This window comes from Diospyros lotus, chromosome 1, assembly GCF_014633365.1.
Source record: "Diospyros lotus cultivar Yz01 chromosome 1, ASM1463336v1, whole genome shotgun sequence".
NCBI lineage: Eukaryota > Viridiplantae > Streptophyta > Magnoliopsida > Ericales > Ebenaceae > Diospyros > Diospyros lotus.
In genome coordinates this window covers 35,904,029-35,931,754 of record NC_068338.1, presented here as the reverse complement: position 1 = coordinate 35,931,754, position 27,726 = coordinate 35,904,029, and the positions used below count along the sequence as shown (strand labels likewise).

Genomic DNA, 27,726 nt, shown 5'->3' with positions numbered 1-27,726 from the left:
CTGATATTTTCATCGAGTAACAAAAAATGACTCTAGTTTTTTCTTTCTATTAAAAAAAAAAGGTCCTTAATTCCAAAAGGATAATTGAAGGTTGACCAAAAGTCAACGCGAACAAGATGGGGGATCAAAGAGCATTCAGCATGGGAATCAAATTCATTGTTTCAAGTCATCTTTTTGTTACCCAAAAAGATAAAAGAATTAAACAGTTGAGAGAGCTGGGAAAAGAGGCCCCCCCCACGCTATATATCCACAACCACAACGTTAATTTGCGGGTAGAGACTGACGGAGACGTCCGCCGAACAGATAAAAATGTAACAATCGGTGGTGGTTATGGTAATTACCAATCATTACGCAGCTTTTGTCGTCTTAGCCTTGCTTCAAAGTTGCATCATTCATATACATATATGAAAGCAATACAACTCCCACTTCCGACCTGAAGCTTTACTTTCCTCCTCCTTTTTTGTTCGTCCACTGACAAATATTGTGTCTATTACTGTAGCCTGCCTCTACCGACGTATATACTGGCTTTATGGCCTCGTTTCTTTTGGCCCCTGATTTTGCTCCACATCAAGGTCGCAATGCCAATGATATCTTGCTTTTTGCATGCTAGCTAAAAGATTTGAAATCTACCTTGTTCCTACAAATTCAACGCCTTATATGATTTAATGTAACCCTCGCTCTACTATATATGTATCATCTTTTAATCCTGCTGAATAGAGCTAGCTATATATGCATGAATAGATCTAAAGAGGACCTAGAAAATTATCTGTTAAGGTTTAGCTAAGCTAGATCACCCATCTCAAACCCATGACCACGAGTCTTAGTAATTGTTTTCTAATTAGGGTTTGATGAAATCTTTAATATATATTAATTTATTCAAATTTTAAAAATAAAAAACTAATAATATATTATTATAAAAGAGTAACGAGTATCATTAAACTCCTAAGCAGCGCCACCATTTATGTTTAGCAACAAGAAAGAAAGAAAAAGGGAAAGAGAACAGTGGATTACTGTGCATATGGGCACAAGCATAGAGAAGATAGACTAAATGTTGAGAACCAGCCCCCACATTTGATGAATTTATAGGATAAAGTAATTCCCCATCAATTATGGTTGGATGTGTTGACATTGTTGGTTGAGATGTGCATATATATATTTGAGCATGATCACGGGAAGTTTTAAAATTAAAGGGTTTTCATTTCATAAAGAAAATGAGTAATTAGTATTATAGTGTGGTATGGTCTAATTAGTTATTGGTAGGTGATAAAATTGTTAATTAATCTTGAATGTTTGAATCTTAATGATGTTACTTTTATCATCTCTTATAATTTGATAGTGCCTTAATTATATAGTCAACAAATTTAACATGATAGAAGTCTATATATGATGCTTGATATATAAGAGAGACTTACTAAATAATTAATCATATTTCTAAAAAAAATTCTCTTTTATCTTTTGACTCACACCAATAAACAATTGTCTCTCTCCCATATATTTTAGTGCTGCTTCCTTCATGTTCATGAAGATAATTTGGTTTTGACACATGCACATTGAATGTACAAGTGGATATCTATCACATCCCAGTAGCATACATGCAGCTAACATATACCTGCCACTAGGGTTCAACTTTTTGGCAAAAGGAAGAGATAAAGTTTCAGAGAGATTCAAAGAATGAGTGGATGATGATGAATTGGGTTGAGAATAATTAAAAAAAAAAAAAAAAGAAAGAAAGAAAGAAAAGAGGAAGGTATAGTCTTAATGGATATTATGACATAGAAAGATGGATACCCACTGAGATTAGCATATGTTTTATATATTATTGCAAAAACATTAATCTTTTGATTTTAGTGTAGTGATGAGAGAATTGTTGCATGCGCATGTAGGGGCACGCCCAGGCAGAGTGCTGAAGTTGCTGACGAATCCAACACAATATTTCAAACTGATGGGCCATTTCAGATTGACTTGAAAATCCTTTGATTCAACTCTAGCTAGGTCGTCACTCTACTTTCTCTCAAGAAATTCCAAATTATCCGGAAAGATTCATCATTATGTACACAAAGCATACATATATATGGGCTGGTTTTGTTTTTCCAAATTCCAATTGTACTCATCTTTATGTTTTTACTATTGACCTTTTGTTGGTTGTACTTTTTTTTTGTCTCTTTAATTATATTGCTTGTATATATCTTGAGTTTTTTTGGACTTGGTTAGCTTAGGCTTCATGATAGCGTATATGTAAGCTTTAGCCATACTTTTGGCTTTGTGTGTTTTCCTTTCCTGTTAATCTCAAAAGCTCTCAAGTTATATACTGGCTTTGTATGTGGTTAACAATATTGAACTTATATAACTCATCTGAATCAGAATATAAATAAACAAACAGTTGATGAATTTAACAGTAGTAGTGAGATACATATATATATATATGTATAAAATATTGGCTCTTCCGATTGAAAAACGAAAGTCCCACGACATTATTTTAGCCACTGAATCTTCCAAACAGTTGGTGAATTAACAAAAGGAAACAATAAGGGTATTGATGAACCCTAGCTAGCTAGCTAGTGATTAAAATGATCGACCCAGAAACAATTATTAACTCTTTCAAGGTTTCCACATTGGATCTCTAGGGCTAAAGAAGCAAGCCTTCACACTGGAATCAAGCAGCTTCAAAGCCGCATTATTCGATTTGATGCACCTCGGCGTCTTGTACTGGTTAATGGATCCTCCCTGCTCGATGAACAAATCCATCAACGCTTCGAATGTCCCTGGCTTCACCACCCGGATCTCCAGCGGTCCCACCGACTTGTCGTGGGCCCGGCACCGTCGGTACACGTAATCCAGCTCCTCCTCCATGGCGGCGCAGCATTCCCGGAGCACCTCCAGCGACGGAGCCACCGCCGTCGGCGAGCAGTTCCTGATCTCCCAGTAAATGACGTAGTGTCCTGGCACCGACGAAGCGTCGGCGTAGCTGGTGTACTCGACGAGCAAGGCGCCATAAGGCTCGAGCAGCTTCTTGGCCTTGGTGACGCTCTTGTGCAAGTCCTCCTCGTTGGTCTTGTCGTTGTCGATGCTGAGAACCACGTTTCTCCGGCAGATGAACCGAAACTGTGGGGCTCGGTGGTGGAATCCGGTCACTTGGAGAACATCTCCTATCCGATATCTATATAGTCCTAGCTCGCGCGTGATGCCACAAAAGGGAAACAATTAACATCGATCATCCCAACTACCCAGTTTTTATGTTAGAAAGAGAATTCATCACCATAAGCTAATATAAAAAAAAAAAAACTTAGAAACCATAGTTACCGGCAAATGTAGTAACCACGAGCTCATAATAGCAGCCAAGCCGGACCTCCACCAAGTCGACAAGCTTATCTTTGGGCACTTCGTCTTCTTCATCCAGATCCATGAACAATGTCCCATTTTCTCCCAGAGGTATGAACTCGAAGTAACCCATGTTCGGCAAGAGGGTAAACACAACCTCAGAAGGCTCACATAAAGGTTTCAGATTCACGCCGAAGTAACACTCAGACGAAGCGTACATCGTACAAACTAACGGCAATTCCCCGTTGGTGTAGTATTCCAGCGACGGAATGTACTGTGCCATCGTGCCCGTCACCACCGCTTCAATGTACTTAGCCTTGGGCCAAAGCCGGCAAACTATCCCCTTCCACGATGATTGCCCGCAGATGGCCTCTATCTCGCCAGCGAGTTCCGGGTCTGGCGCCGAAAGCACGACCGACATGGCTGACCGGCACTCGGCGTCGGTGATGCTAGGGTTTAGTTGTCCCGTTCGGATGTCCTGGCATAAGTCTGGCCAGTTGTCTTCAAGGAAGGAGATGGCTCGAAGGAAGGCGGAGGCGAAAACGGCGCCGAGGCGGAGGACTTGGCGACGGTGGAGGAGGCCCGCGAGCAGTTGGCAGTACATGCTCTGCTTGCTGTCGCTGGACAGGATGGCCTGGTCGGGGCTCGTGAAGTCGTTGAAAGGGTCGCGTGATCGGCACTTGAAGTGCTTGCTCTTGTAGTAGCTGGTGAGAACGGTTCGAGCTGGCAACCCACAAGGAGTTGACATTTCAGATTTCACAAAGTAGAGGAACATGGCCTTGCCCTCGTCCAGTCCACTGATGTACCTGGATTAATCACAATGTGGTCTGCTAGTCCATATCTTATGAATCAATCAATGAGAAAGTTTCATGGCCAAAATTATTACATTATACATGGGGCTACAAGATTTTATATATGGGTTTCAATTCAAGGCAACTAGATTAATCGTCTTAGAATTTTCTCTTGAAAAAGGCTCATCCTTGACCACGTACGTCCATCTTTCAAATGTTCAAAAGGGTTTCCTAATGCATAATGAGTGGAAATTAATGTACGTGAAAAATAAACCCAAAATGACAAAGTACATGAACGTTATTATATATAATTATGTGTGTGTGTGTGTGTGTGTGTTGACAATATTTTCTCATAAAGTTAATAACCCTAATGAACTTGAGCTTAGCTAGCTAGAGCACAAGCCTGCCTTCATGGAAGAAAATGATTTACAAATAGAAATTTTATTAAAATGCACACACACACACACCCGCACACACTATGTTAATTTCATAATTGTAAAAATATTATCTTCACATTATTTTAGTGATACTTAATTACAAAATTGGAAAAGAAACTATTTTACTTTCAAGGGAGAAGGGTGCTTTTGTGGGGTAGGTACCACGATCGGGTACCCGACGTGGTACTTTCTATGATCATTGGAACAACGAAGGAAAGAAAGAAGCTCAAACCTGATCAATCCCATGTGATCTTTTAAGATAAACAATATATGTATAATTTGCCCCCAATATTATTCTTGGTGACATCAACTACTTGATCATTCTTGTCTGGTTGATGTGCTATATATTAGAATTTGGATGGTGATGCATTTTTCCACTCAAAGTGGATAATACAAGCACCCCCCACACAAGTTGGTGTAAATCACCCTAGCTAGCTCTCTCAACAAGTTTGTGTGTGTGGGTAAAGTGGAAACCCTAAAAGTAGATTTACATATATCTACATCAAGAATGATCAGTTTTCCAGGAAAATCAATAAAGCAAGAAGAATAATTTAACACGTCCAGAAAACACAAGGTGAACCGGAACAAAACAAGCAAGCATCATATCTTACTGGTTCATGATGGGCATGATGAGATTGTACAGAAAGGTCCGGCGGTCGAGATCCTCGGCAATCGACGGCATCATCTTCGGCTCGCCGGCCGAAGTGCCAGAACTGCAAGTGTATGTATATATATATATATATGCACAGACATTCAAAGTTTAGATTATTTTGTGGTTCAGAACCCTTACATTATATGTAAGTCGTCAGTAGAAAATTTTGGTGTCTCAAAACTATGTTTTATATAGCAGAGAAAGAGAGAGGTGACCTGCAAAGCATCTCGGTTATGGGGTGGCCGCTGATGAGGGAAGAGTCTTCGCCATTGGCGATTCTCTGGATATAGGGACGAACACCATTGTAAGTAATAACCGGAACACGTCGCTTGAACTCCAAGACATCGCTTGATCCAGCCATGTATTTTTTCAAATACTCGGTCTCACCATTTCTGGCTAAGATCTCCCTCAAAATGCTCTCTTGAACTTCATCAGCCTTGCCTGTTAACTTCTCAAGCTCCTTCAATGCCTCCTCGCCTTTGTATTCCAATCTTTTCCCGTCCATACTACTAGAATAAATTGATCGAGAAGAAACTAAACACAGCTGAATTATATTAGTACAAGAAGTTGGTGATGTAGAGTTCTAGAGTTTAGAACTCAAAAGGGTATACGAAGAAAGGGGAGAAGATGGATGAAGAAGAGTTATACAGTTCCGATCCTCAAAGGGTGTTTATATATATATATATAAATATACATATATAAATTAATATGATTCTGCTACGCAAATTGTTCTAAGAATATGGTTTCTCTTTCTGCATGATTGGTACTCCTATAAGAGGCAATCTGTTTGGTTCCGTCCATAAAGCGCTCCCCACAAACTTTTCTTGATTTGAGATCACTGGCTTGGCCGTATGATGCACTATACATAAATCATCTCTGAATTCTACTTAATCAGTTTGGTTTCTTTTTCTTCTTATTAATTTTTTTTTAAGTAACATATAATCAGTTGGTTTCTTAATTTTCCAAATATGCGCGTATACGTCTGCACATGCACATTACCATCATCAAAGGATCTCAGTTTGCCTCGATGATTTAAATTCTAATATTGTTTGTTCACATAATATACATGAATACATGGGTATATATATATAAATAAAATGATTATATTCTTATAAAAAGATATCAAAATAATAGTTTTTTTTTTAAGTTATAAAATGGGTGTTCTAATATTTGATTAATGAGTTACTAACATTAATACGAGAACTTATAAGTGCCTCCATATATCTTGGCTAGGTTCCTTTGTCACTCAAAGTTAAGTTGTATGATTGCCCTTAAATCGCACCAGCATTTACATATCTAGCTAATCCAAATTTAATGGCATTGTATTATAAGTATCTTGATAATTAAGGCGTATCATATTGTTCCAGAGTGCTTGATGCCTTTAATCATATCTCGATGGGCACTTACTTGTCTATTATATTATTATTATAAGTAGCTTGATAATTAATTAGGTGTATGATTTCCTTTAAGAGTATCTGATGCCCTTAAAATCCTACCGGCACTTACGTACATATCAATTGAGTATAATTAAATTTGATAAGATTATATTATAATTACTATATATAGCTTGATTGCATATTTCATTCAAGAATGTTTAGTGCCCTTAAATCGTACTAGCACTTGCATATCTATTTACGTAACACACAAAAAATAATAATAATAATAATAATAATAATAATAATAATAATAATAATAATAATAATAACTGCAAATTTTCATGGACAGAGTGCAGGACAAATAAAGAAAGCCACGTTGAGTTTACAGCCTTGTTGGAATGCATTGAACCAAGGTTAAAAGTACATTTTAATTAATTTCATGCGTTCCCACGTATATTCTAGTTCCGACAAGATGGAGATGGTTGGTATCTGGTTCCACATCATTGATCATATGTGTGTGTGTGTGTGTGTGTGTGTGTGTAATAATATATAATATCTTCCACAAGCATAAGCCACTGTACTCTACATTTCTTTTGCTCTCTTGGGTTGTCTTGTCTTGTCTCATCTCGCGTAATCCATAGAAAAGCTGAGCAGATCAAAGTTTCTTTCTTTATCGCATCAGTTCTCTCCTTTTGGTTCTATGAGAAAATAGAATGTCATCACGTGTAAAATCCTTAACAGATCAAAACCCTAACCCAACTTCATTCCTCATAACCTCAAGGGTAGCTCAACGCCTCAAATTACTCCGAAAGCATCAAGTGAAAACTATTTTTTAGGATCACGATGGTCACTTTTTGAGTTGGGTCATATTCAGATCATGTATGCAGGCCGGCTGGTGTGCTTCATTAAAGACTAATCGGACAAAGGCCGAAATGCTGTATTACTAAAAGAAAAAAAAAAAAACTCAGTTTACAAGTTAAGCTAATTAGATAAGTACAAATATCAAGTTGCAGCAGGAATCAAAAGGTCATTCGAAACCCACATCGATATTCAAAGGCTAAAATAAGCATCAAAATGTCAAATTAAGATTGTAAAATGTATATAGCTAGGACTGGGTTGTAAGGATCAAAGCGTAGCTCTAGCTAGCTAGCTAGCTAATTAGTAGGGAGGGAGGAATTGCATGCAGAGGAAACAATTAATGTCAACCATAGAATTATATAATTAAGATTAATTCCAAGATGCTCAGAGAGAAGAGAATATAGTGGCCGGTATACGTACGTAAATAGTTACCTACTGTGTCATTTTCGGCGGGTGGTGCTCGCCGCGCGCGCGCATCCATGCTTATATATAAATATAAATATATATGTATGTATGTATGTATGTATGTATGCACACGCACTTTATTTTAAAGCTGGAGCTGGGTGATGAGGGTGACAAATTAACACATCACCACCGGAGGGTCTGCGGCTAATATACGTAGTGTCGTGACAAATATGGCAAGACAATGCATAGTGCTCTAGAGCTATAGTGCATTGGGAGAATTATTATATGGCCAATGGAGGAGAGAGAAAGCAAAGTTTCCATTCCATGGCGACCGAATGGAGCACCCAGACCCAGCAGCTAGCTAGCGTGCCTCCACTCAAATCATGGTGTCCTCCATTATCTTCCTGGATGTATTCTCCGTACGATACTTGCAGCAGCAGCGCGCGGCAGCAGCAACCATATATTTTATATTATTATTATTATCTATATATATATATATATTATTATTATTATTATTATTACGTGCATGTGATGATTCTATAAATCGATCCAATCATTATCATGCATACGAGTAATAATATTAATTAATAGGGTTTGGTCCTTTGGATGATTTAATCCTAGCGTTCATTCAAGAGGCTACAAACAAAGATGATATATATTATTCTGTAATTTTGTGCACAAAAAGATTAATCTATTTAAATAATGATTAATCTATTACGTACGTACTGTGTGTTGAAATATATGGATAATCTAAATAATCGATCGGTGGAGGCCAAAGTGGGACCTAGCTAGTCAATAAACAGGGGTAATCATCATGAACTGAAAGTAATATATATATATATATATACATATATATATGATATATCCAACAGTAGTATTCCTGCGCCTTGTCCGTACCAATCCCATACCACCCTATATGGTATATGCATGTATATTTTGCCATACCTGAAGTCCTAAATCATGTAACAAAGACAAAGAGAGAGAGGGGATGGAATGAAAAGAAATATAAAAGAACTCTTTCAGGAGGAGGAGATAAAAGTAAAATTAGTATTGCAATGAAAAATAGATGGAAATGTTTTATTTATTTATTGTAATTTAAAATTTTATTTTGTATTTCTCTTAGATTGATTGGATGGATGGAAAACTTAATTACTTTATTACTTCAAGTTTAAATTTGTAATTTGAGTTACTAACAATCTTATCTTTATATTGAGAGAGTAGAAGAAATGGTCCTTTAATTCATTTATTATTTTATAGCTCATAACCATCCCTATAAATTTGGAGAAGACATTTTTCATTCCACTTTATTAATACCGTCCAGATGCTGACGATGATGAAAACCACAAAGTAACAATGAAACAACCCCATCACATGAGGAAGGCCTCCAAGTCAAAAGGTAAAGGGCAGGGAGAGAAGCTTTTTCCGTAAAGAAGAAAATATGTTTTGTCCGAAAGCGAAAGCAACGGCAACAGCAGAAGCATAATAATAATAATAATAATAATAATAATAATAATAATAATAATAATAATAATAATAGAGGGGGGAGGAGGAGGAGGCAGGCAGGCAGGCAGGCTTTTGGACAAAGCTGAGCCTGAGCTGCTTGCTTTTTTTAGTTGGGATGGGGGGGCAAATGGACATTTTTTTTGGGCTTAAGAGTGTGATACTCCTGAACAAGGAGAAGTCCATCGCATTCGCAGATGACCCAACCAACCAACCATGCCATATGCTTTGTCGACCAATCCACATTATCCTCTTCCCTTTTGCCCATCCAGCTGCAGTAATGGACGTGACCTAGCTAGCTAGCCGAGACATACCATACAAGTTTGCTGCATCCTTCAATCTTGAAAGGTCCCCATCTTAATTAAAACATCCGTCTATTGAGTTGCAGTTGGAATTGCAAACACAAAAGCCAAACCAGTCTTCATTAATCATATATAAAAATTAACATCTCACATTAAAACCAGATCTCAGAATGATCCATACAAGAACCATAAAGAACATAAACACATCCCATCAACTATCAGTTAGCAGAGTACCCCCAACACTCACCAACAACACCCCTTATAAAATGACTCAAAAAGTTATCTAGAAATAAAACAGGAGCTTTTATCCAATTGCATAGCGAGGTGATGAACCTCAGACCTCATCCATTACTGTCGAATTTCAGCTTTCTTCTTTTGCCAAAGGCGATCCAGTGCACTGTCAGCGTCTCCCTGCATTACCACCACCACAGCCACAGTATTAGCTCAGCAATTTCCTCGTACAGTTGGTCCGACAAAACAACATTACCCAAGAAAAAGGAATTCAATGAGGGGGATCTGCTCAATACTTTTAAGGCTATATTTTGAATAAGGATTTTAATGCAAAGGAAACAGGAAAAAAAAAGAAAAAGAAAAGCCTTAATAACATAAAAATAATTTAAGTACCATACATTTTCCACAAACAAAAAAATATATATTTCCTTTCCTCGCTTTTTTCCTTCCACAAACCCTAGTTCCGGATGTAGGGTAAGAAGACTAGTGCAAATTAAGTAGATGATCACTGAGGCATCTCAGTAACACAAGCACTGGCCAGCCCTTGCAGGGTGATGGGCCATGTAACTAACCTATGTGAAGAGAACCCAACTAGCCCAGCTGGTTAAACCAAAAAACCAAGAACCAGTGAATGAACCAGTTTGGTTCATTTTATTATATTTTTATACTGAATTTGTGTTAAAATTACTATATAGACTTTTCTAAATGTAGTATAAACTGTATAATGCCCCTTAAGCTTGCATTTGGATAAAAGGATTTCAAATAATGTCATTTTAAATTTTATCATCTTAAATGGCATATACAGATGCCATTTCAAATTATTTGATTTTTGGTTCCAAATCCTAGGTAAATTTGGACCCAAATCTAAATGCTTCCAACAATTATGTAACCAAATAATTAATTTGAATTTTCAAATTCTTTTTTTTTTTTTTTGCTGGATAAAAGTACGAAATTTCAAATTCTAAATGAGAAATGATAAGGAATGAAGTTTTGTCTGTTATAATATTATGATGAATTCCATTACTTTTTTATGTTTTAGATTTATGTTCTAATTATTGTGTACTTATTTATTTAATAAAAATAAAGCCTTATTCAATCCCAGTTCAACCATATACCCACCTCAACCATTTCTAAGTTGATACTTGGTCTGGGTTTCAATATATTCAAATTGACCAAACTTGTTAAATTAAAATTTTATCTTACAACATGCTTTAACTGTAAAATTGTATAATACATGGGACAAGAAGTTGCAATTTTAATTTTTCTGCCTTATCTGTCTCACTCTAAATTCAGCATATCCTTTCCCAGCCCCTCCCTCCCCAAGACACGCATGCAAACCAGAACCAATCACATCTACACCACCACTATTTCCATTTTCTTTATTAAAAGTTGTCTAGAGTATAGGATAAGAAGATCAGTGAAAGCAGTGTATTTTGAGGGCCTATGAAGTATTAAAAAGAAGTTTGTTTCCCAATCATGTAATTAGTAATAGTTGGGGGGTTAAACTATAAATATGTAATAGTCTTCACTGGGATATCCGCCCACTATTATAAATAGAGGGCAAAGGGGTAGCCGAGAGAGGCAGATTTTCTCATTCTATTGTATCGAGCGGACATTCATTTAGAGAGAAAGGCTAGTGAGCAAGACAGCCTTGTACTCTTGGAGAATGAGTGTTGAATGTACTTGGGAATAGGAGAAAATTACTCAAGCTGTTGTATTGATCATTCTTGGTAACAAAGAAGGCTGCTCTTGGTGGGTGTTTGAAGGCTGGATGTAGGGTTGCAATCATTGCAATCCGAACCAAGATAATCTGCTTGTTCTTCTTGTTGGTTCGTGTTTCTGTCCTGTTTTTCTTGTTTCTGTTTCATAAAATTGTTTGTTATGTGATTGGCAATAAATCCAAGAGGGTTACTGAGGGTGTGAGGGGATTGTTCTTGCCTAAATATTCTCATCTAAGTGTGACTTGATCAGTTTTCTTGTGGGATCTAGTGACTGCCAGTGTCCCTAGGTATAATAAATTGATATCAAAGCCAAGAACCCTTTCAAGAACTGCCAAGAACCCTAGAAATCTTTTGTTTTAATCCCTGTCATGGCTTCCGCACCCTCTTCCGCTAGATATGACAGAGAAATTTGATGGGTCAAATGATTTCGGTCTATGGAAAATTAAGATGAGGGCGTTGTTGGGAAATTTGGGATTAGAAGAAGCCTTAGAGGCCGAAAAGAAATTGCCCGAGAATGCCACTGAAGAACAGAAAAAAGATTTCAGTCAGCGTAGGAAAGAAATCAACAAGAGGGCCTATAATACTCTAATTCTAAGTTTAGGAGATAAAGTCCTTAGGGAAGTTTCAAGGATGGAAACGGCTGAGGCTTTATGGTCTAAATTAGAGTGTCTTTATATGACAAAAACCTTGTCAAATAGGTTGTATTTAAAGGCAAAGTTTTTTACATTTAAAATCCAAGAAGGGCAGAAACTAAATAATCACACAGATGAGTTTAATAAACCGTCTTGACTTAGAAAACATAGATATTAACTATGATGAGGAAGATAAAGCCCTTTTATTATTGCATTCTTTGCCAAGAACATATGAAACCTTTGTTGATATTTTAAAACATGGTAGGGAAAAATTATCCCTAGAAGATGTTTTCGGGGCATTGAACTCTAAGGAATTGCAGCAGAAATTAGAAGGAACAGGTTCAGCTGGGGATGCCCTAACCGCTAGAAGTAGGACTGAAAATAGAGAATTTAAATCTAAAGGGAAGTCTAGGTCCAAGTCTAGGAATGATAGGAAACCAATGAAGTGTTTTCACTGTCATGAGCAGGGTCACATCAAGAGAAAGTACCAATGAGATATGGAAAGAGTTGGGTTTAAGATACTTATGCACTGTTTTTGAGTGCTAAGGAACAAGCTGGAAAATGGAACCTCTTGTATAAGAAAAGGTGATGCACTCTTGTCCAAATGAATGGCATGGAGCCGTGTAAATTTGGGGAGAATCTTGGACTTAGGTGGAAGATCCCTTAGGTTTAATGGAATTAAGGTGCTGGAAATGAGAAAAGTCTAGGAAAAAGGCTAGACAAATGGCCATTGGTTAAAGCAGCACATGAAGGCTTAACTTTGGATCAAATAGGTATCACGAACAGCTAATTATCCCTGTGGAAACTAAGGGAAAAGTGATCTTATAGTGTAGCCAAGGAATAAGAGGCTACAGGGAAAGGTAATCAGGATTGGTTGCTTAGAAGGTCTCTCTAGGTATGATAGTAATTCCTTGGGTAAGATATAAGATTGGAAGAGTTCAAAAGGGTTAAAATTGAGTGCATGTGGAAGCTGTGAGTGTTCCAGTGGTATGCCTAGCATATTGAGAGGCAGCTTTATTGGTATTTTCTCCAAAATAGAACTCTCAAGGTGTACCTGAGTGTTTAGATCAGTGTTTGAGAGCATGGGAGGCATGAGATTGGAATAGGGTTTGGACAGCTTAAGGCAGCCTTGGTTACCCTAATCTTAAGCATATCTTGGTAGACTGGTAGGTAGATAGATGAGAATTAAAAGAAAATTCGAGCAGTCTTGTTTGTTTGAAGTAAGCATTAGAGGAAGAACAGTGGTTAAGACTAAAAGGCCGGTTTTGGGAGCTAGGAGTAAGTCTAGGAGTGTTAAGACCAATCCGAGTAAGGTGCCTTGTTGTTGTGATGCTGTGTAAAAGTTTGAACCCTTTGGGATGGAGAAATAACATTTAAGTATGGATTTGATTTATGGTGGAGTGTACATAGACGGAAAGTTATGTATTTTAGGTTGCTGATTGTAGAGCTGGAACCCTAAAAAAAAAGAATGCCTAAGTAGAGAAAGTTGAAATGGCCAATGGGTAGTTCAAATTGGCTCAGATTCAGTCCCACCATAGAAAGGACAAATCATATTGATGTTAGGAAAGATATTCATTAGGGAAATCCTTGAGAAGGAGGAATCAATCCTAATTAAAGTTGCATGAATAGGTTATGCAGCTGGAAGTATGATCCAAGGTGTCCCATTGTTGAAATTTACAGCATTGATTTAATATTCTTAATGTTTGTTTTGTGTTTAAGTGATCAGGTGCAGCAGGAAGAACTCAAGAACCTATGAGAACTGGTCAAATTCATCTATTGGAAGGCCAAGACTTGAATGGATGAAGGTTGAATTATACTCAAAACAATGGTGGAGAATTGTTAAAATTTGTCTAGAGTATAGGGTAAGAAGATCAGTGAAAGCAGTGTATTTTGAGGGCCAATGAAGTATTAAATAGAAGTTTATTTCCCTATCATGTAATTAGTAATAGTTTGGGGGGTTAAACTGTAAATATGTAATAGTCTTCGTTGGGATATCCGCCCACTATTATAAATAGCAGGCAAAGGGGTAGCCAAGAGAGGCAGATTTTCTCATTCTATTGTATCAAGCGGACATTCATTTAGAGAGAAAGGCTAATGAGCAAGACAGCTTTGTACTCCTGGAGAATGAGTGTTGAATGTATTCGGGAATAGGAGAAAATTACTCAAGCTGTTGAACTGATCATTCTTGATAATAAAGAAGGCTGCTCTTGGTGGGTGTTTGAAAGCTAGATGTAGGGTTGCAATCATTGCAATCCAAACAAGGATAATCTGCTTGTTCTTCTTGTTGGTTTGTGTTTATGTCCTGTTTTTCTTGTTTCTGTTTCATAAAATTTTCTGTTGTGTGATTGGCAAATAAATCCGAGAGGGTTAGTGAGGGTGTGAGAGGATTGTTCTCGCCTAAATATTCTCATCTAAGTGTGACTTGATCAGTTTTCTTGTGGGATCTAGTGACTGCCAGTGTCGCTAGGTATTAACATTCTTCACAATCATGACTTAAAAGAATCAGCTCCCATCAGCTATCTACCTACAGTTCTACCATCAGTACATCAACTCCCAACCCCACAAACAACAGTACTGCAAGACTTCATTAAACAGAGATCCATCACTGCAGCAAGTGCTCCCCTGCTGCAATTACCAGCCGCATCATTTAACAGTGTCCAACACTCAAGTTGCCAGCAAAGTTTTCTCTGGTTCACCGGTAAAGCACACAAAATAAGTCTTAACCGGGTGCTTTGCTCCAACACCACCAATAACTAACTTGATTTGTTCTCTGGTTCACAAAACCAGAAGTTGGATTTCTAGGTATAGTCATGATTCAGTTGACTCCCAAGGATTAGTTCTATCACAAAACAAAATTTTGGATTCAACATGGCAGCAACAAGTTCAGAACCCATCAAATTCCATAGATTGGTTTTTTGAACCACGTGATGGACAGTGTCAAAAGACGTGAATACATTGGTAGTAGGCATTCAAGGTAATTGGATTCATGATAATATTCACACTGGTTGGCCTAACTACACAAAACAAGAAGGGGGAGCAGACAAGTGCTGGTGGTCTTTGCCGTAGACCAGCCCAAGTTTTCAGCAATCAATGCTCAATAGAGAGATGGGAAGTGTCCAAGTTGGGTGGTGAGTACTATTGACCGGTGACTGATCAAAGTGGACTAACTTTCGATCCATGACCTTCAGCTGGATGTCAGTTAAGTTTATTGAAGGATAACATTTGTTTTATTAATAAACCTCATAATTGGATTTTGATATTTATAATAAAATATGTGGACTCATCCTTCGAGTATATGCACAAATACTGTTGTAAGAAAATAAGACAAGTCATGCTCAGAAGTCATAAGCACCATCAGTTATCAGAAATCCATGAACAGACGTAACAATTAATGGTTTGGTTCCCAGCTCATTGAAAGATTATATCTTTAAAGAAAAAAAAATTAAATTTAAGAATATATGTACTGAAAAGATGAGAAGGCTAACAAAAGTCAAAAAAAAAAAAAAAAGGAAAGGATATAATGGATCAACAAATTGGAAAAGCCACATTCAGGTATGGGAAGCAGTAAGCACATCAAGAAAGAATCTGCTTCAACTTGAGAACTCGCAAGATAAAAACAACCCACAGGTAAAATTTCCATTATTTTCATCTTGTTGGTAATTGTGGAAAAAATGAAAAAACTCATATTCATCAACTTTATAATTGCTCTCAATCAAAGCACTCACTTCTCACGTCATTCTTGCCATTCAGGTTCTTGGACATCATCAATAAAAATCTCATTGCATAAGATTGTCAATGTCCAATATCAAACTCATTCATACTTCCTTCGATAATAACTGTGCACAAATGGCAGCATAAGATGGTTTCTAGTCACCAAGTCTTTTAATCTCAGTCAGAAAGGTAGCATAAAGCACACTAATATTTACAAGGCAAGTAAAGAACCAATAATCTGAACTAGCAACCACATAAAGCAACATGAGCCAGAAAATGCGGGAATTCATACCTGGCTCATGCAGAATTCATATCATATTAAACAAGACAGAAGAAGAACCTGGGCCCTGACAAAACCACAAAGGGCAAAAGTAGTAAATTGCCCAGTATAGATGCCATTCTCATCCAAGTGTCCAATATTAATCTGAACAGATGCATGGTCCTTGGCTGTAATTAACCTATTTGTTGCAGAACTGCCATGGCATGCAAGATATAGCTATTAGCATAACTTATACAACAGGTGACACTACAGTATCCATACAAAGTTATTGAATCGCATACCATTTCCTAGGAATGTAAAGGTCCATATTTTGCCCCTCCTCGTTCTGCATCTTTGCTTTAGTTTAAAAGCCTAGAAGATTCAAAAACTTTTACAAAGTCAAGTCAGTGCATAGTTCCAGAAATTTTAAAGAAAAATATACATCAATTTGAAGCTTGAGGTACATACAAAATTTTTCATAGACCCGGAGATTATGAAATATTAGTACATTTCCAGTAATGATGTCACATTTTTAAAATATAGCTTATATATTAACAAAGAATTTTCAGAATATACAGTTATGGCTAAGCTTCAACACCCCCTATCATCCCTACACCGATACCATTGGAAGCAACAGAAGATACCCATTGTTAATATACTCACCTACCTACCATGATAAAAAAGCTAAGTTTGTCATCAGACTTACTCCATTACAGATAAATCCTTTTCGCTACCTATACACAAAACAATTCTTCTTTTCCTTGGGCAGAGCAAAGGAAGGAGGGTTAGAAAAATAGATCCAACTATGCTGCAGCCTGCAGAATGTAGCAAAGTGCATCACCCAATGTTTCCAGGAATTATACAGATCTGAAACCCCTATATGCACAAGCATACAAATTAACAACCTACTAAAAAAATTAAGCACAGGAATCAGAACTACCAACACCTAAACAAACAAAATCTTTGCCTGGAGTACCTCAATTGTCATCTATTCCATTGCCTTCCAAAATCACATCTCCTCCCATTGCACTGTCTACCTCTAAGACTTCAAAGGAACCGCAACTACCAACACTTGCCCAAACAAAATCTTTGCCTGGAGTACATCAATGGTCACCTACTCCATTGCCTTCCAAGATCACATCATATCTCCTATTGCATTATCCACCTCTAAGGCTCTAAACCCAACGACCCACCCCCTCAAAGATAAAAAAGACTTGGTCAATAAACAACAAGAAACTTCACATTTGAGCAACAACGTGTACTTCTCTTTGGCCTACAAAAGCCCCCCCAAACCCAGGAAAAAACGGAAGGGCGAGATCATCAAGTACCAAGCAGAGTAGTTGCCAAAATTTAGAACCTTAGACTTGGCAACGTCCAACACTGGGCACCAACCCAGACGAATGTTCTCAACCGAGCCCTAATCTTGGATGTTTCGCTGAAACAAGAGTGCCAGCGACATAGCAAAAACAATCAATTTGGCATGAATACAGGCCAACTTATCATTTATCAAGTAACCAAGTTGAGAGGCCGATGGTTAAAACAGTCTCTTATTAAATTCGTAAACCAACAAAGCTTTTTCTCACCAGAATGTTTATTACGGAAAATAAAGGAAAGTAATCCAAACAGGGATCAAGTTCAAGCTTAACAAATTCAACCTTGGAGATAGAAAGAGAAAGGTACCTGATAAGCGTTCCGCGGTAGTTTCGTCTTTGAAAGGGAGGAGTGACGAGCGGCGGCGTTCCAGAACTTATTTATAGCAAACCCTAGCGCTGAGAGTTCCAATACCCCCAATACGACGCCGCTCTTAATCTGCCTGTAAACCCTAGCGCTGATGTATTGTCATACAATACGACGCCGGTCTGAATTCGCCTCTATGCCCCTGAGGTTTGTGCGTTGGCATTCAGTTAGTTGCATAACTTTTAAATATTGCATGAAGTCCCCTTAGGTTTGTTTATTTTAAATTGAAATTAAACCCAAAATATGAACGAGAGAGTGTGAAATAATAATGAGATTGGATGACGTGATTTTTGATTAAAAAAGAATAAAAAATTGGTTGCGGTTGCGGACTCATACCTGAACATGGCGGACTGGGAGTAAAATTGGTTACCCTTACCCATATCTTCTTCTTGTTCATGTAAATCCCATTCAATGGCTGTGGCTACTCTTACCCTGCAACACCGCTTACTGCTCTGCCCATCAAATTCAACATCAACGACATGGTTTCCCACCGGCTGCACCCTTTTGGCTACCCAGAGAAGATCCAAGCTTTGTCTCATCCGTTGCTCTGCTGCCTCTTCCCCTTCGCCCCCGCCATCTTCCTCGGAAATCGATGCGGCTACGGCCGAGTCTTGCGTCAACCTGGGCCTGTCTCTCTTTTCCAAAGGCCGGGTAGTGCCCTGAACTTCCTTTTTGAATATTTTTACCTCTTTCTCTCTTTTTTTTTTTTTTTTTTTTGGCTCGCGGCGGGGGGAAGGGGGGGGGGGTTATATATGCAATGGGTAATGCTGAATTTTCCGTACAAGTTCTCGTTCTTTGTCAAGTTTGATTATCTGATCCATTTCATGCTCTTATGGGTTTGATAACATGAAATAATTCTATCTCAAAATAATTCCAAAAGAGTTCCCATATTCACCTTTTGCTAAAATTCTTCTAAGAATCAGAACGTTGGGAATTAGCATAAAAATATTAGAATCTACACAAGAGGCATCAGGCTTCATTAAACCTATGGAAATGTTGGAGATTGAGATTGTTTCTGATGCTGAAGTGGTGTTAAAAGGGATCACGGAAGATGCATGTCATTGCCTTTAGCAGAATTCTCAAATTTGTATAGACGTTCTTATTAAGCTCCAAGGGAACCAAGTCATTTATCTTTGTTACATTAAGCAATATTTGAAGATAAAACATCAAACTGGATTGCCACTGCTGCCAATCGTCAGTCCTCTTCTTCGTCCTGCTCCATCCAACTGGGGGTTTGCTCCAGATTATAGGTTTTGATCCTGTTTGGGTGTTTCTATCCTTTCCTAGAACACAACCAAAAACAAAATGCATATTTAGAACGTAGAAAATCATAAATCCTTTTCTGCTTATAATTTCTTATAGGTGAAACCCCAATAATTTCCATAAGAAGATGTAGTTGGTGATTTTTCTGATGTTGGTTCATAAGGTTGCGTAACAACATGGAGTACCATATAGTAGATAATGGTAATCTCAAATGAACCAAGTACCGTGGATTTTTTTTTTTTTTTGGAAGAGCCGAGCTAAGTTGAGTTGGTCCTATTATTCTTGTACAATTTTCCAATTGTAACCTGCGAAATTATTTTTTGTTTATGATAATTTCTTTAGTCATCAGATGTTTTGAAATTCTATCACCTAGACAGGGATTATTAGATAATTCGCCTCAAGTATGTTACATGTATATTTCTTCTGGATTCTAGGGACAGTGAGGTGTAAGGTTTTGCCTTTTGTGTGTGACAATTAAATTTCCAGGTTAAAGATGCTCTTGCTCAGTTTGACAGAGCGCTTACTTTAAATCCTAATCCTATGGAGGCGCAAGCTGCATTTTATAACAAAGCCTGCTGTCATGCCTACAGGTGGCTACTCCCAGCCTTCCATCCCCTCTTATTTTCTGTCATTTTACTCACTATCTAACTGCACCACATATGAGCTAATATTACTTTACTGCACTAGAGTTGCAATCTTGAAGCATTATTGAGAGAAAATTTATCTTTTTGCAGTCTTCCATGAAGTTGCTTCAAATCTCATTGGAATGCAAGCTGTTGTTTTTGTTGCTTATGTGACTGAATATAAGCATACTAAAAGTCCCTCACCACGTGTTGCAGAGAACTCAGCATTACAATCTGTCAACCAGACAACTAAAATGAACACCACAGCAAAATCTTTAACTCTTCAAATATTTGTACAAATAAAAAATAATTTTAGCTCAAAGTCCCAAAGGAAAGCTTACAAGAATAGAATTGTGAGCATCAGTTATCTTAAAAGTATATGGAGAAATGAATTTCAGTCAACTACTTCTCTTCAGCCAAATTTAGGGTGGCCTGGCAGATTGTAAAAATCTCCTTAGATGCACATTCCAGATGAGGAGTGTTCCACCAGGAAAAAGGATGAAAACCATAGGAATCCTGGAGCTTGTGGGATGACCAACAGAATCTCTGAAACCAAGTTGCCAAAACAGATCTAATTGAATTACCAGCACGTGGAATGTCTTTCTGGAAAGGGACAGGAATGGGTGTGAAAATGTGCGGAATTGCTGTATTATAGGGGCACACTCCTTTTAAATAGTTGAATGTGTTTTTATATTTATAGACACAAATTGATTGTTGTGGAACTTGATAGCGCTAAAATGTAAAAAAAATTCCACTCAAATTTCAAGTTTTTGTCATATCTGAATAAATCATGCAAAGACTGGGGAATATGTTATTCTAAAAAAGCCTATTGTTTAACATGTGATTCTTTCTTCAGTCTTCTCTGGTAAACTCCTTCCTAACCAATTATTAAGTCTCCTCTATGTATGACTTCATTAATATTACCTTTTTAAAAATGGATGGAACCAAACAACAGATGGGATTAACTTTTCAAATTGCTGAATAGTATATCCGAATGGTAATGTACCATATGCATAAATCTATATTAGAAACCTTAATCACCTGGGCATTTGTATCAGTCTAGGTTTTCTTATCAAACTACTAGATACTGCTGATAGGTTTCCAATGCAATAACATTATCAGAGGACAGATTGCAAGCATAATTGTTGTAATTGTATCGAGAGGAATAAAAAATTGTCAAATGGAATTGAAATGTATGTATGTACATATGATGTTTCCTTGGATATCGGACGGTGTGTGTTGATGTTTCAACCATCTCTTTTTGATATGATGTGGTCCTTCTTTGAACTGAGCTGATAGATACTGTTTTTGTGTTTTTTCTGAGGAAGAGGGGAAGGAAAGATGGCTGCCAGTTGTCTGCGCACTGCCTTGAGAGAATATAACCTCAAATTTGGCACAATCCTTAATGATCCAGACTTGGCCTCCTTCAGAGCTTTGCCCGAATTTAAAGAATTGCAAGAAGAGGTATGTTACTTGATTTTTTTTTATAGTCTCATCGCTTTCTGCTCATATACATTTTTCTGAATCCTGTGAATGTTATGTCATGTGCTAATGTCAAGTTTGCATTTATTTTGTTGAATAAGTGAATGATATAATTTGAAAATGTGAATATTATTAAATCCCCGCAAGTTCAAGTTTGGATATATTATATCTGGTAACTTTTGATTTTATTTACAGGCTAGGTTGGGTGGGGAAGATATTGGTTACAGTTTCCGAAGAGATCTCAAGCTTATTAGTGAAGTCCAAGCTCCTTTTCGGGGAGTCAGAAGATTTTTCTATGTCGCATTTACAGCAGCTGCAGGAATTTCAACGTTCTTCACTATACCTAGGCTATTGCGTGCAATTAAGGGTGGTGATGATGCTCCTGATTTGTGGGAAACTGCTGGAAATGCTAGCATCAATGTCGTAGGTATACAGCAATCTCTTTATCTTCTGAATCTAAATATTAAGAACACCATACGTTATATTGGAATTGTCGATTATTTGAACTAATATTTTAGCATTATATGACGATTATCATTAGTTATGCATTTTGAAACATAACTAAGCTTTTGAATCAGCAATCCTACAGGTATCGTTGTTCTTGTCGCATTGTTTTTCTGGGATAACAGGAAGGAAGAGGAACAGCTTGCACAGATATCACGAGATGAAACACTGTCAAGGTTGCCTTTGCGGCTTTCAACTAACCGGATTGTAGAGCTTGTGCAATTGCGAGACACTGTCAGGCCAGTTAGTACCAGCACTTTGCCAGATTATTTACATTGAAAATCACTGACACTCAAAACAATTATTTAAGGCATGAATGAATGAACCTTGTCTTGTCATAGAAACTATGATCTCTGATCCATCATTATCCAGGCATTTCTCTAGTGTTTGGTTGCATGGTAAGTGAATTAAAGAATCCTGTTTACCTTCCTTGCCTAGGAGAGTCTGAACTTCTGGGAGGGTGCTGCTGATGAGGAGAAAAGGATATTTCTCTTCTTAGAAGGGGGAATGTCTGTGGGGACAGGGAGATGTCCATCTTCCTCTGTCTGTTGTAGGAACAAAAAGAAAATGGTCTGTCCTGGTTTTAGTTTGTGAACTCCCACCATGTCAGCTAGCCAAGTGCAAGTTGAACGCAGCAGCAACTCAGATCAAATCCCAACAGGGAGTTATGGTACGGGTCCTAAGGATGGCAACAAATTACTGTGAAAAAGGGTTGGGAAAAACAAAGAGTAAGAAGCTTTTCCTCTATTTTCCTTCTAGACGAACATGGTGCAAACCCCCCACCGTCTTTCCTTTCCCTCTTCCTAACAAATGACGGAACACATCCATCCAAGGGGTTTTTTCCACCAAGGGTTCCAAGTGCAGCTGTCATATGATTTTATCTTTCAGACCAATTATTTATTAAGATTTTTTTGATCTTATATATCTATTATGATTAGCTTCTTTCTTGCTTTCATTTCCTAGAACTTTATCAAGTAGTACAACTAGACATTTCTGAAAATGCAGAACGTATCTGTATGCCTGCATTTTCTGTTGTCTTCATTATCTTGATATATTGATGTTTTAACTTCTGGTTGCTTCAGGTTATTTTAGCTGGTAAAAAAGAGACTGTGTCTTTAGCTATGCAAAAGGCTGAGAGGTTTCGCACTGAACTTCTCAGGCGAGGAGTTCTTTTAGTTCCAGTTATATGGGGAGAAGGCAGGGAACAACAAATGGAGAAGAAAGGCTTTGGAACTTCTCAAAAGGCAGCTGCTTCTCTTCCTTCCATAGGGGTAAGATCAATGAATTTTTGTATGAATCTTGCACTGCCCCCTTTTTAGCAAATGATTTTCTCTACTGCATTCTCAAAATGACTAACACCCTAGCATAATGAAATGCTTAGTAACTGAATGTGGGTAGCAATTCAATGAATGGTGCATGTGAAAGATCTTGTGCTTGCATGTGGTGCACTTGTTTGAAATTGTGCCCAAAATGCCATATGCCCCTTGGCACTAGAGTTTTTTCTTTTTTTTATTTCCATCTCCCAAGTATTGATCAAAACTAAAAGCCTTTATTGATTCCATTACGTATCTGAACACTATCATGGCAGGAGGATTTTGAGAAACGAGCCCAGTCAATAACCGCGAAGTCAAAATTGAAAGCTGAGATTCGGTTCAAGGCTGAGGTGGTATCACCCGCAGAGTGGGAAAGGTAAGCTGATTGTAGCATATTTTTCTACAATATTTGATTCATGAGAGAAAACTCCACTTTCATAGAATCTTTGCATTTGTACATCCTTTTCAGTTTATTCCTAGAAAAGAATATTTGGATTTGCTTATAAATTGCAGACTGTTTTGTGTCTGAAGTAATGATTGTTGTTTTCTACATGGAGAAAAGAAAATGGTACTCATAGGTTAGTTTCTGTTAGAATTTTGGTGTTTGCTTCCTTATGATTACTGTAAACTTTCATAGGTGGATAAAGGATCAACAGAAATCAGAAGGAGTTACTCCTGGTGAGGATGTGTACATAATACTACGCTTAGATGGTCGTGTTCGCAGATCAGGGAAGGTCAGTGTCTCGCAATTGATTTCCCCATCTCTTCCTCGCGATTGAATCCAATTGTAATGGGGAAAGCCTGAATATCTCCTTACACAACACAAGTCCTAACATACATTTCTCCTCGATGATACATTTCCTTAACAGAATGTGTATGTAGGGAATCCGAACACCATTCTTCTCCAACACCTTCACCTTTATTTGTAATATAGCATCCACTGGCTTATATATTTGCAGGGCATGCCTGATTGGCAACAGATTGTGAAAGAGCTCCCACCAATGGAAGCAGTACTGAGCAAGCTGGAAAGATGACACAAATTTGCTTGCTTCATCCACATTCATCAGATCAACTATCCTAATTTTTCGTATTTCCCAATGAATTTTAATTTATTTTTTTTTTAGATTTCTCATCTGTTCTACGTGGTTATTCCTACTGTAAAGTACAGATTCTTTATAAATCCATTATTATTATTGTTAAGAATGGTGCCTCCTGTGCATGGTTGATCCAGAAGAATGGCAACGCTGTTCAAACTTCAATGCCGAATAGAATAGAGCTCCCGTTTGGTTTTGTTTATGTAATTTTCTTTTGGAATTCCCATTCTATTGATTTCTTCCCCTCTATTAGCTGTAACCTTGAGAATTACAACACTTGGGCTTGAGAATTCAATTTTCAAGGGTGTATGTATCCACATAAAGTCCCATCATTTGATGATTGTTTCAAAATCTTCTTTTTTTTTTTTTTTTTTGGCTGAGTAATTTTTTCTTAAATAAATTTAGGTAATGTTATACAAAAGAAAATTTAGACCCAATATTTTCTTATAGAATAAGTTAGTTAAATGAGATAATTTTTGTGTTTGTGTGACAAAAATGGGTTGATGAGTAAAAAATAACAATAAAAATGATAACATAAAGTCAATTTTAATCGTCTTATATCTTATTTTATGTTTTATTAAAAATTATATTATTTAATTTTTTTTCCACCCCAACATCAGATTATGAATCCTCTAACCAACCCTACTGTTCTAAATTCTTCATTAAATTTATTCATTTTAAAAATTGAAATGATGTATGATTATCATTATTTGACGACTTTATAGCTCTAAATAAAAATTTATAAAATAATCATCAAATTAAGTTTAAAGTCCATTTAAATAATTCTAAAAATTTAAAACCATTCAAATTCTACAATAAATAGAGTTTACATTAGCTCTACAGAAAATTATGTATAGTAAACATAAATAAAGCTAAGAAATTCCATATATAATGACAATAACAATAAATAAAGCCGTTCAAGGGATAATGCGGGCATAAATAAAATTTATAATACTATAACTGTAATTTGAATAGTATTTATTCATAAAATAAATATTTATCATCCCCACAATCCATAATTAGATTGCCTTGAAAAATCTTAAATTCGCCCTAAACCAATCAATCAAACGTAATTGACACTATTTCAATTGATATGGAATCAATAAATAAGTTCAAGTAAAAAAAAAAAAAAACATTTAACAGTAACAATTAAGCTAATATTGTCAATTTAACATGTGTTCTTATGCAAGAAGATATAAACATAAAATATTGTTAATGCAGTGTTAATTAAGAGCATTAATTTTACAATAAGGATTGTTGCTGGGGATCAGAGTGGGCATTGCCCTTTTGGTCACCTTATCTATCCTTTCTAATAATACGAGATTGGAATCTAAATAATTAGAAATTTTGAATTTAATATTCAATAACACCTAAAATTTAAAAATTAGAAAGAAATGGGTAGGTTTGTGGTCAACTCCCCCATATAATACTTCATAAATTTTTCACACACGAAGCCATCCTAATGAGTTGAAGGGCCAACTAAGTCAGCCCTAATAAGGTCAAACTAATGTTAATTAAAATGAGTTAAATGGAGGATTTCATTAAAAGAAGAATGGGTTTTCACTCAATTGCATGACATGTCGATTGACAAATATTTGGAGACTTAATTGAGGAAAAAAAATTACTAAGTGTATGTCAATCGAATTTATAATAAAAGAAAAATTATGAAAATCAAATAAAAGTTTATAAAAAATACCGTATTAGTTATGAATAAAGAGAGTTAAAAAGATAAATATGTGTAGTTCAATTCTATTGAAATAATATTTAAAATGGGTGATTATTGTAATTGTTGGTGGATGTGATCTGATTCAAAAGACTCAATTTAAAGTTTGACTTAGTCCTTCATTCATCAATTTATAAATATATAAATGTGTATAACCATGCATGACTCATTTGCAGATATAAAAAAAGACTGGGAATGGTATCATTTTCTTGGGTAGGTTTTGAAAAGGTCATTTTGATGATGGATGCACATTGCACACAGGTTCTTGAGAGCAATAAGGATGGGCTTTGAACTTGCAAACAAGTCATTAGATTGAGAAGATTCACAGAGCTTACCCCCAATATTTCTGGCATTATTATTTTGGGGTTAGGTTTTGTTTTGTTGTAGCAATTAATTGGCATTGTTGTTGGGTGGAATATTAGGACAACTGACCTGTCGATGGTTGTTGGATGTGCCGATGCTCTTGCCTACGTTGCTACCATTTTAACCCTTTATTCTCCCTCTAATTTACAACATGCAATGATTTTCTGTTCCAAGAGCTAGCAGTTGAGCAAACAGGGCAAAGTGGGTACTTTTACCTACTATGGCCCTGTTGATTAGTCCATTTTTTGGCTGAGGAGTTTTTCACTAGCTATTGACTATGTAATATAGTCTTCTATTACTCAAACTGAGGCCGACTAAAAATAATAATTTAGCGAGAGAGTTGGGTCGAGATTACTAATTTTGATGGGGAAAAAAGAAAAAAAAAATTGCAGTTGGTTGGTACATCCCCATCGTGGAAGATGTATACATGCAAAGCAGAAAATAAAGAGAGAAAATGTCAAGTGGGGGAGTGGCAATCCGGAGGATACAAACAATAGCAATGTCATTTTCTTTAGACTAAACTATAAACTAATCAACATAAAGCCAGCCGGCAGAGCCTCCCTCTATTGCAAGAAACCATCTTTCGTTCTCAGTAACAACTTCAATTCAATTAGGAGGGAGACGAGGAAGGGAGAAAGCCTGAAGAATAAGACAATGGCGAACCATCCCGGCTTCCCCCACCTGATGATCATCTCCTGTTTGCTGGTCGGAAGCCTGGTATTGGCGGTGGAAGCGGGCGGCGACGAGTGGAGCTGGATGCCGGCGAGGGGGGGCTGCCGGGGGACGATAGAGGAGTGCATGGCGACGGGGGAGCTGGAGATGGAGTCGGAGATGAGCCGGCGGATACTAGCCACCACCAAGTACATCAGCTACGGGGCGCTGCAGAGGAACACGGTGCCGTGTTCTCAGAGGGGCGCTTCCTATTATAATTGCAAGCCCGGGGCGGAAGCCAACCCCTACACCCGCGGTTGCAGCGCCATTACTCGCTGCCGCAGCTGAAAGAGTCGGATTTGGCTTTGGGTTTCATTTGTTTGCATGTGTATTAACAATAACAATAACATGGTATGGTTTTATCTATCTTGATGTTACATATATATATATATATATATCAACATATTATTATGGTTTTCAATTAATGCATTTTTAAGTTTGTTTAAATTTTTCAGTTTGGAGACGCTCTATATTGCAATGTTTGCAAAGATTTATATGATTTGCAGTTTGCTGCTTCGAATTTGTTTGTTTCTTTCTCTCATCCTTTTATTTCATTGTTTTTCTCTCTTTTTTTCTCATTATTTTCAGTCCAACCCGATCTATGATTTTGTATATATCATTCACTTACCTTAACCTCGTCAAATTCATAAATTTTAATATTTCTTATCCTAATCATATACTTGTGAAAATCATGATGAACACACATGAATGTTCAAAAAA

At 37.1% G+C, this 27,726-nt stretch overlaps 4 protein-coding genes across 6 annotated transcripts; 2 read left to right on the top strand and 2 right to left on the bottom strand.

Moving 5' to 3' along the window:
- Nucleotides 1–2,447: 2,447 nt before the first annotated feature.
- LOC127812483 (putative indole-3-acetic acid-amido synthetase GH3.9) lies at nucleotides 2,448–5,823 on the bottom strand. Its single transcript, XM_052352885.1, has 4 exons — nucleotides 5,414–5,823; nucleotides 5,158–5,259; nucleotides 3,301–4,124; nucleotides 2,448–3,167 (listed from the first exon to the last, which is right to left on the bottom strand). The coding sequence occupies exons 1-4, from the start codon at nucleotides 5,701–5,703 to the stop codon at nucleotides 2,599–2,601; spliced, it is 1,785 nt and encodes a 594-aa protein (XP_052208845.1). The 5' UTR covers nucleotides 5,704–5,823; the 3' UTR covers nucleotides 2,448–2,598.
- Nucleotides 5,824–9,731: 3,908 nt separating this feature from the next.
- LOC127799130 (40S ribosomal protein S21) lies at nucleotides 9,732–17,967 on the bottom strand. 3 transcript variants are annotated; one of them, XM_052332884.1, is made up of 4 exons: nucleotides 17,874–17,967; nucleotides 16,496–16,565; nucleotides 16,275–16,407; nucleotides 9,732–10,050 (listed from the first exon to the last, which is right to left on the bottom strand). In XM_052332884.1, exons 2-4 carry the CDS (start codon nucleotides 16,543–16,545, stop codon nucleotides 9,988–9,990), a joined length of 246 nt encoding a protein of 81 aa, XP_052188844.1. In that variant the 5' UTR covers nucleotides 16,546–16,565; nucleotides 17,874–17,967; the 3' UTR covers nucleotides 9,732–9,987. The 3 variants fall into 3 exon arrangements, with proteins under 3 accessions (XP_052188844.1, XP_052188838.1, XP_052188851.1); XM_052332878.1 differs by having other exon boundaries at nucleotides 16,496–16,581; nucleotides 17,874–17,955; XM_052332891.1 differs by lacking the exon at nucleotides 17,874–17,967 and adding an exon at nucleotides 16,900–16,924 and having other exon boundaries at nucleotides 16,496–16,581.
- Nucleotides 17,968–18,254: 287 nt separating this feature from the next.
- On the top strand, nucleotides 18,255–24,507 carry LOC127799122 (protein LOW PSII ACCUMULATION 1, chloroplastic). Its single transcript, XM_052332867.1, has 9 exons — nucleotides 18,255–18,581; nucleotides 19,680–19,783; nucleotides 21,145–21,280; nucleotides 21,494–21,725; nucleotides 21,888–22,045; nucleotides 22,885–23,073; nucleotides 23,391–23,491; nucleotides 23,753–23,849; nucleotides 24,075–24,507. Exons 1-9 carry the CDS (start codon nucleotides 18,342–18,344, stop codon nucleotides 24,147–24,149), a joined length of 1,332 nt encoding a protein of 443 aa, XP_052188827.1. The 5' UTR covers nucleotides 18,255–18,341; the 3' UTR covers nucleotides 24,150–24,507.
- Nucleotides 24,508–26,840: 2,333 nt separating this feature from the next.
- LOC127811308 (rapid alkalinization factor-like) lies at nucleotides 26,841–27,427 on the top strand. The gene has a single exon (XM_052351049.1). The coding sequence runs from the start codon at nucleotides 26,950–26,952 to the stop codon at nucleotides 27,292–27,294; it is 345 nt and encodes a 114-aa protein (XP_052207009.1). The 5' UTR covers nucleotides 26,841–26,949; the 3' UTR covers nucleotides 27,295–27,427.
- Nucleotides 27,428–27,726: the final 299 nt, after the last annotated feature.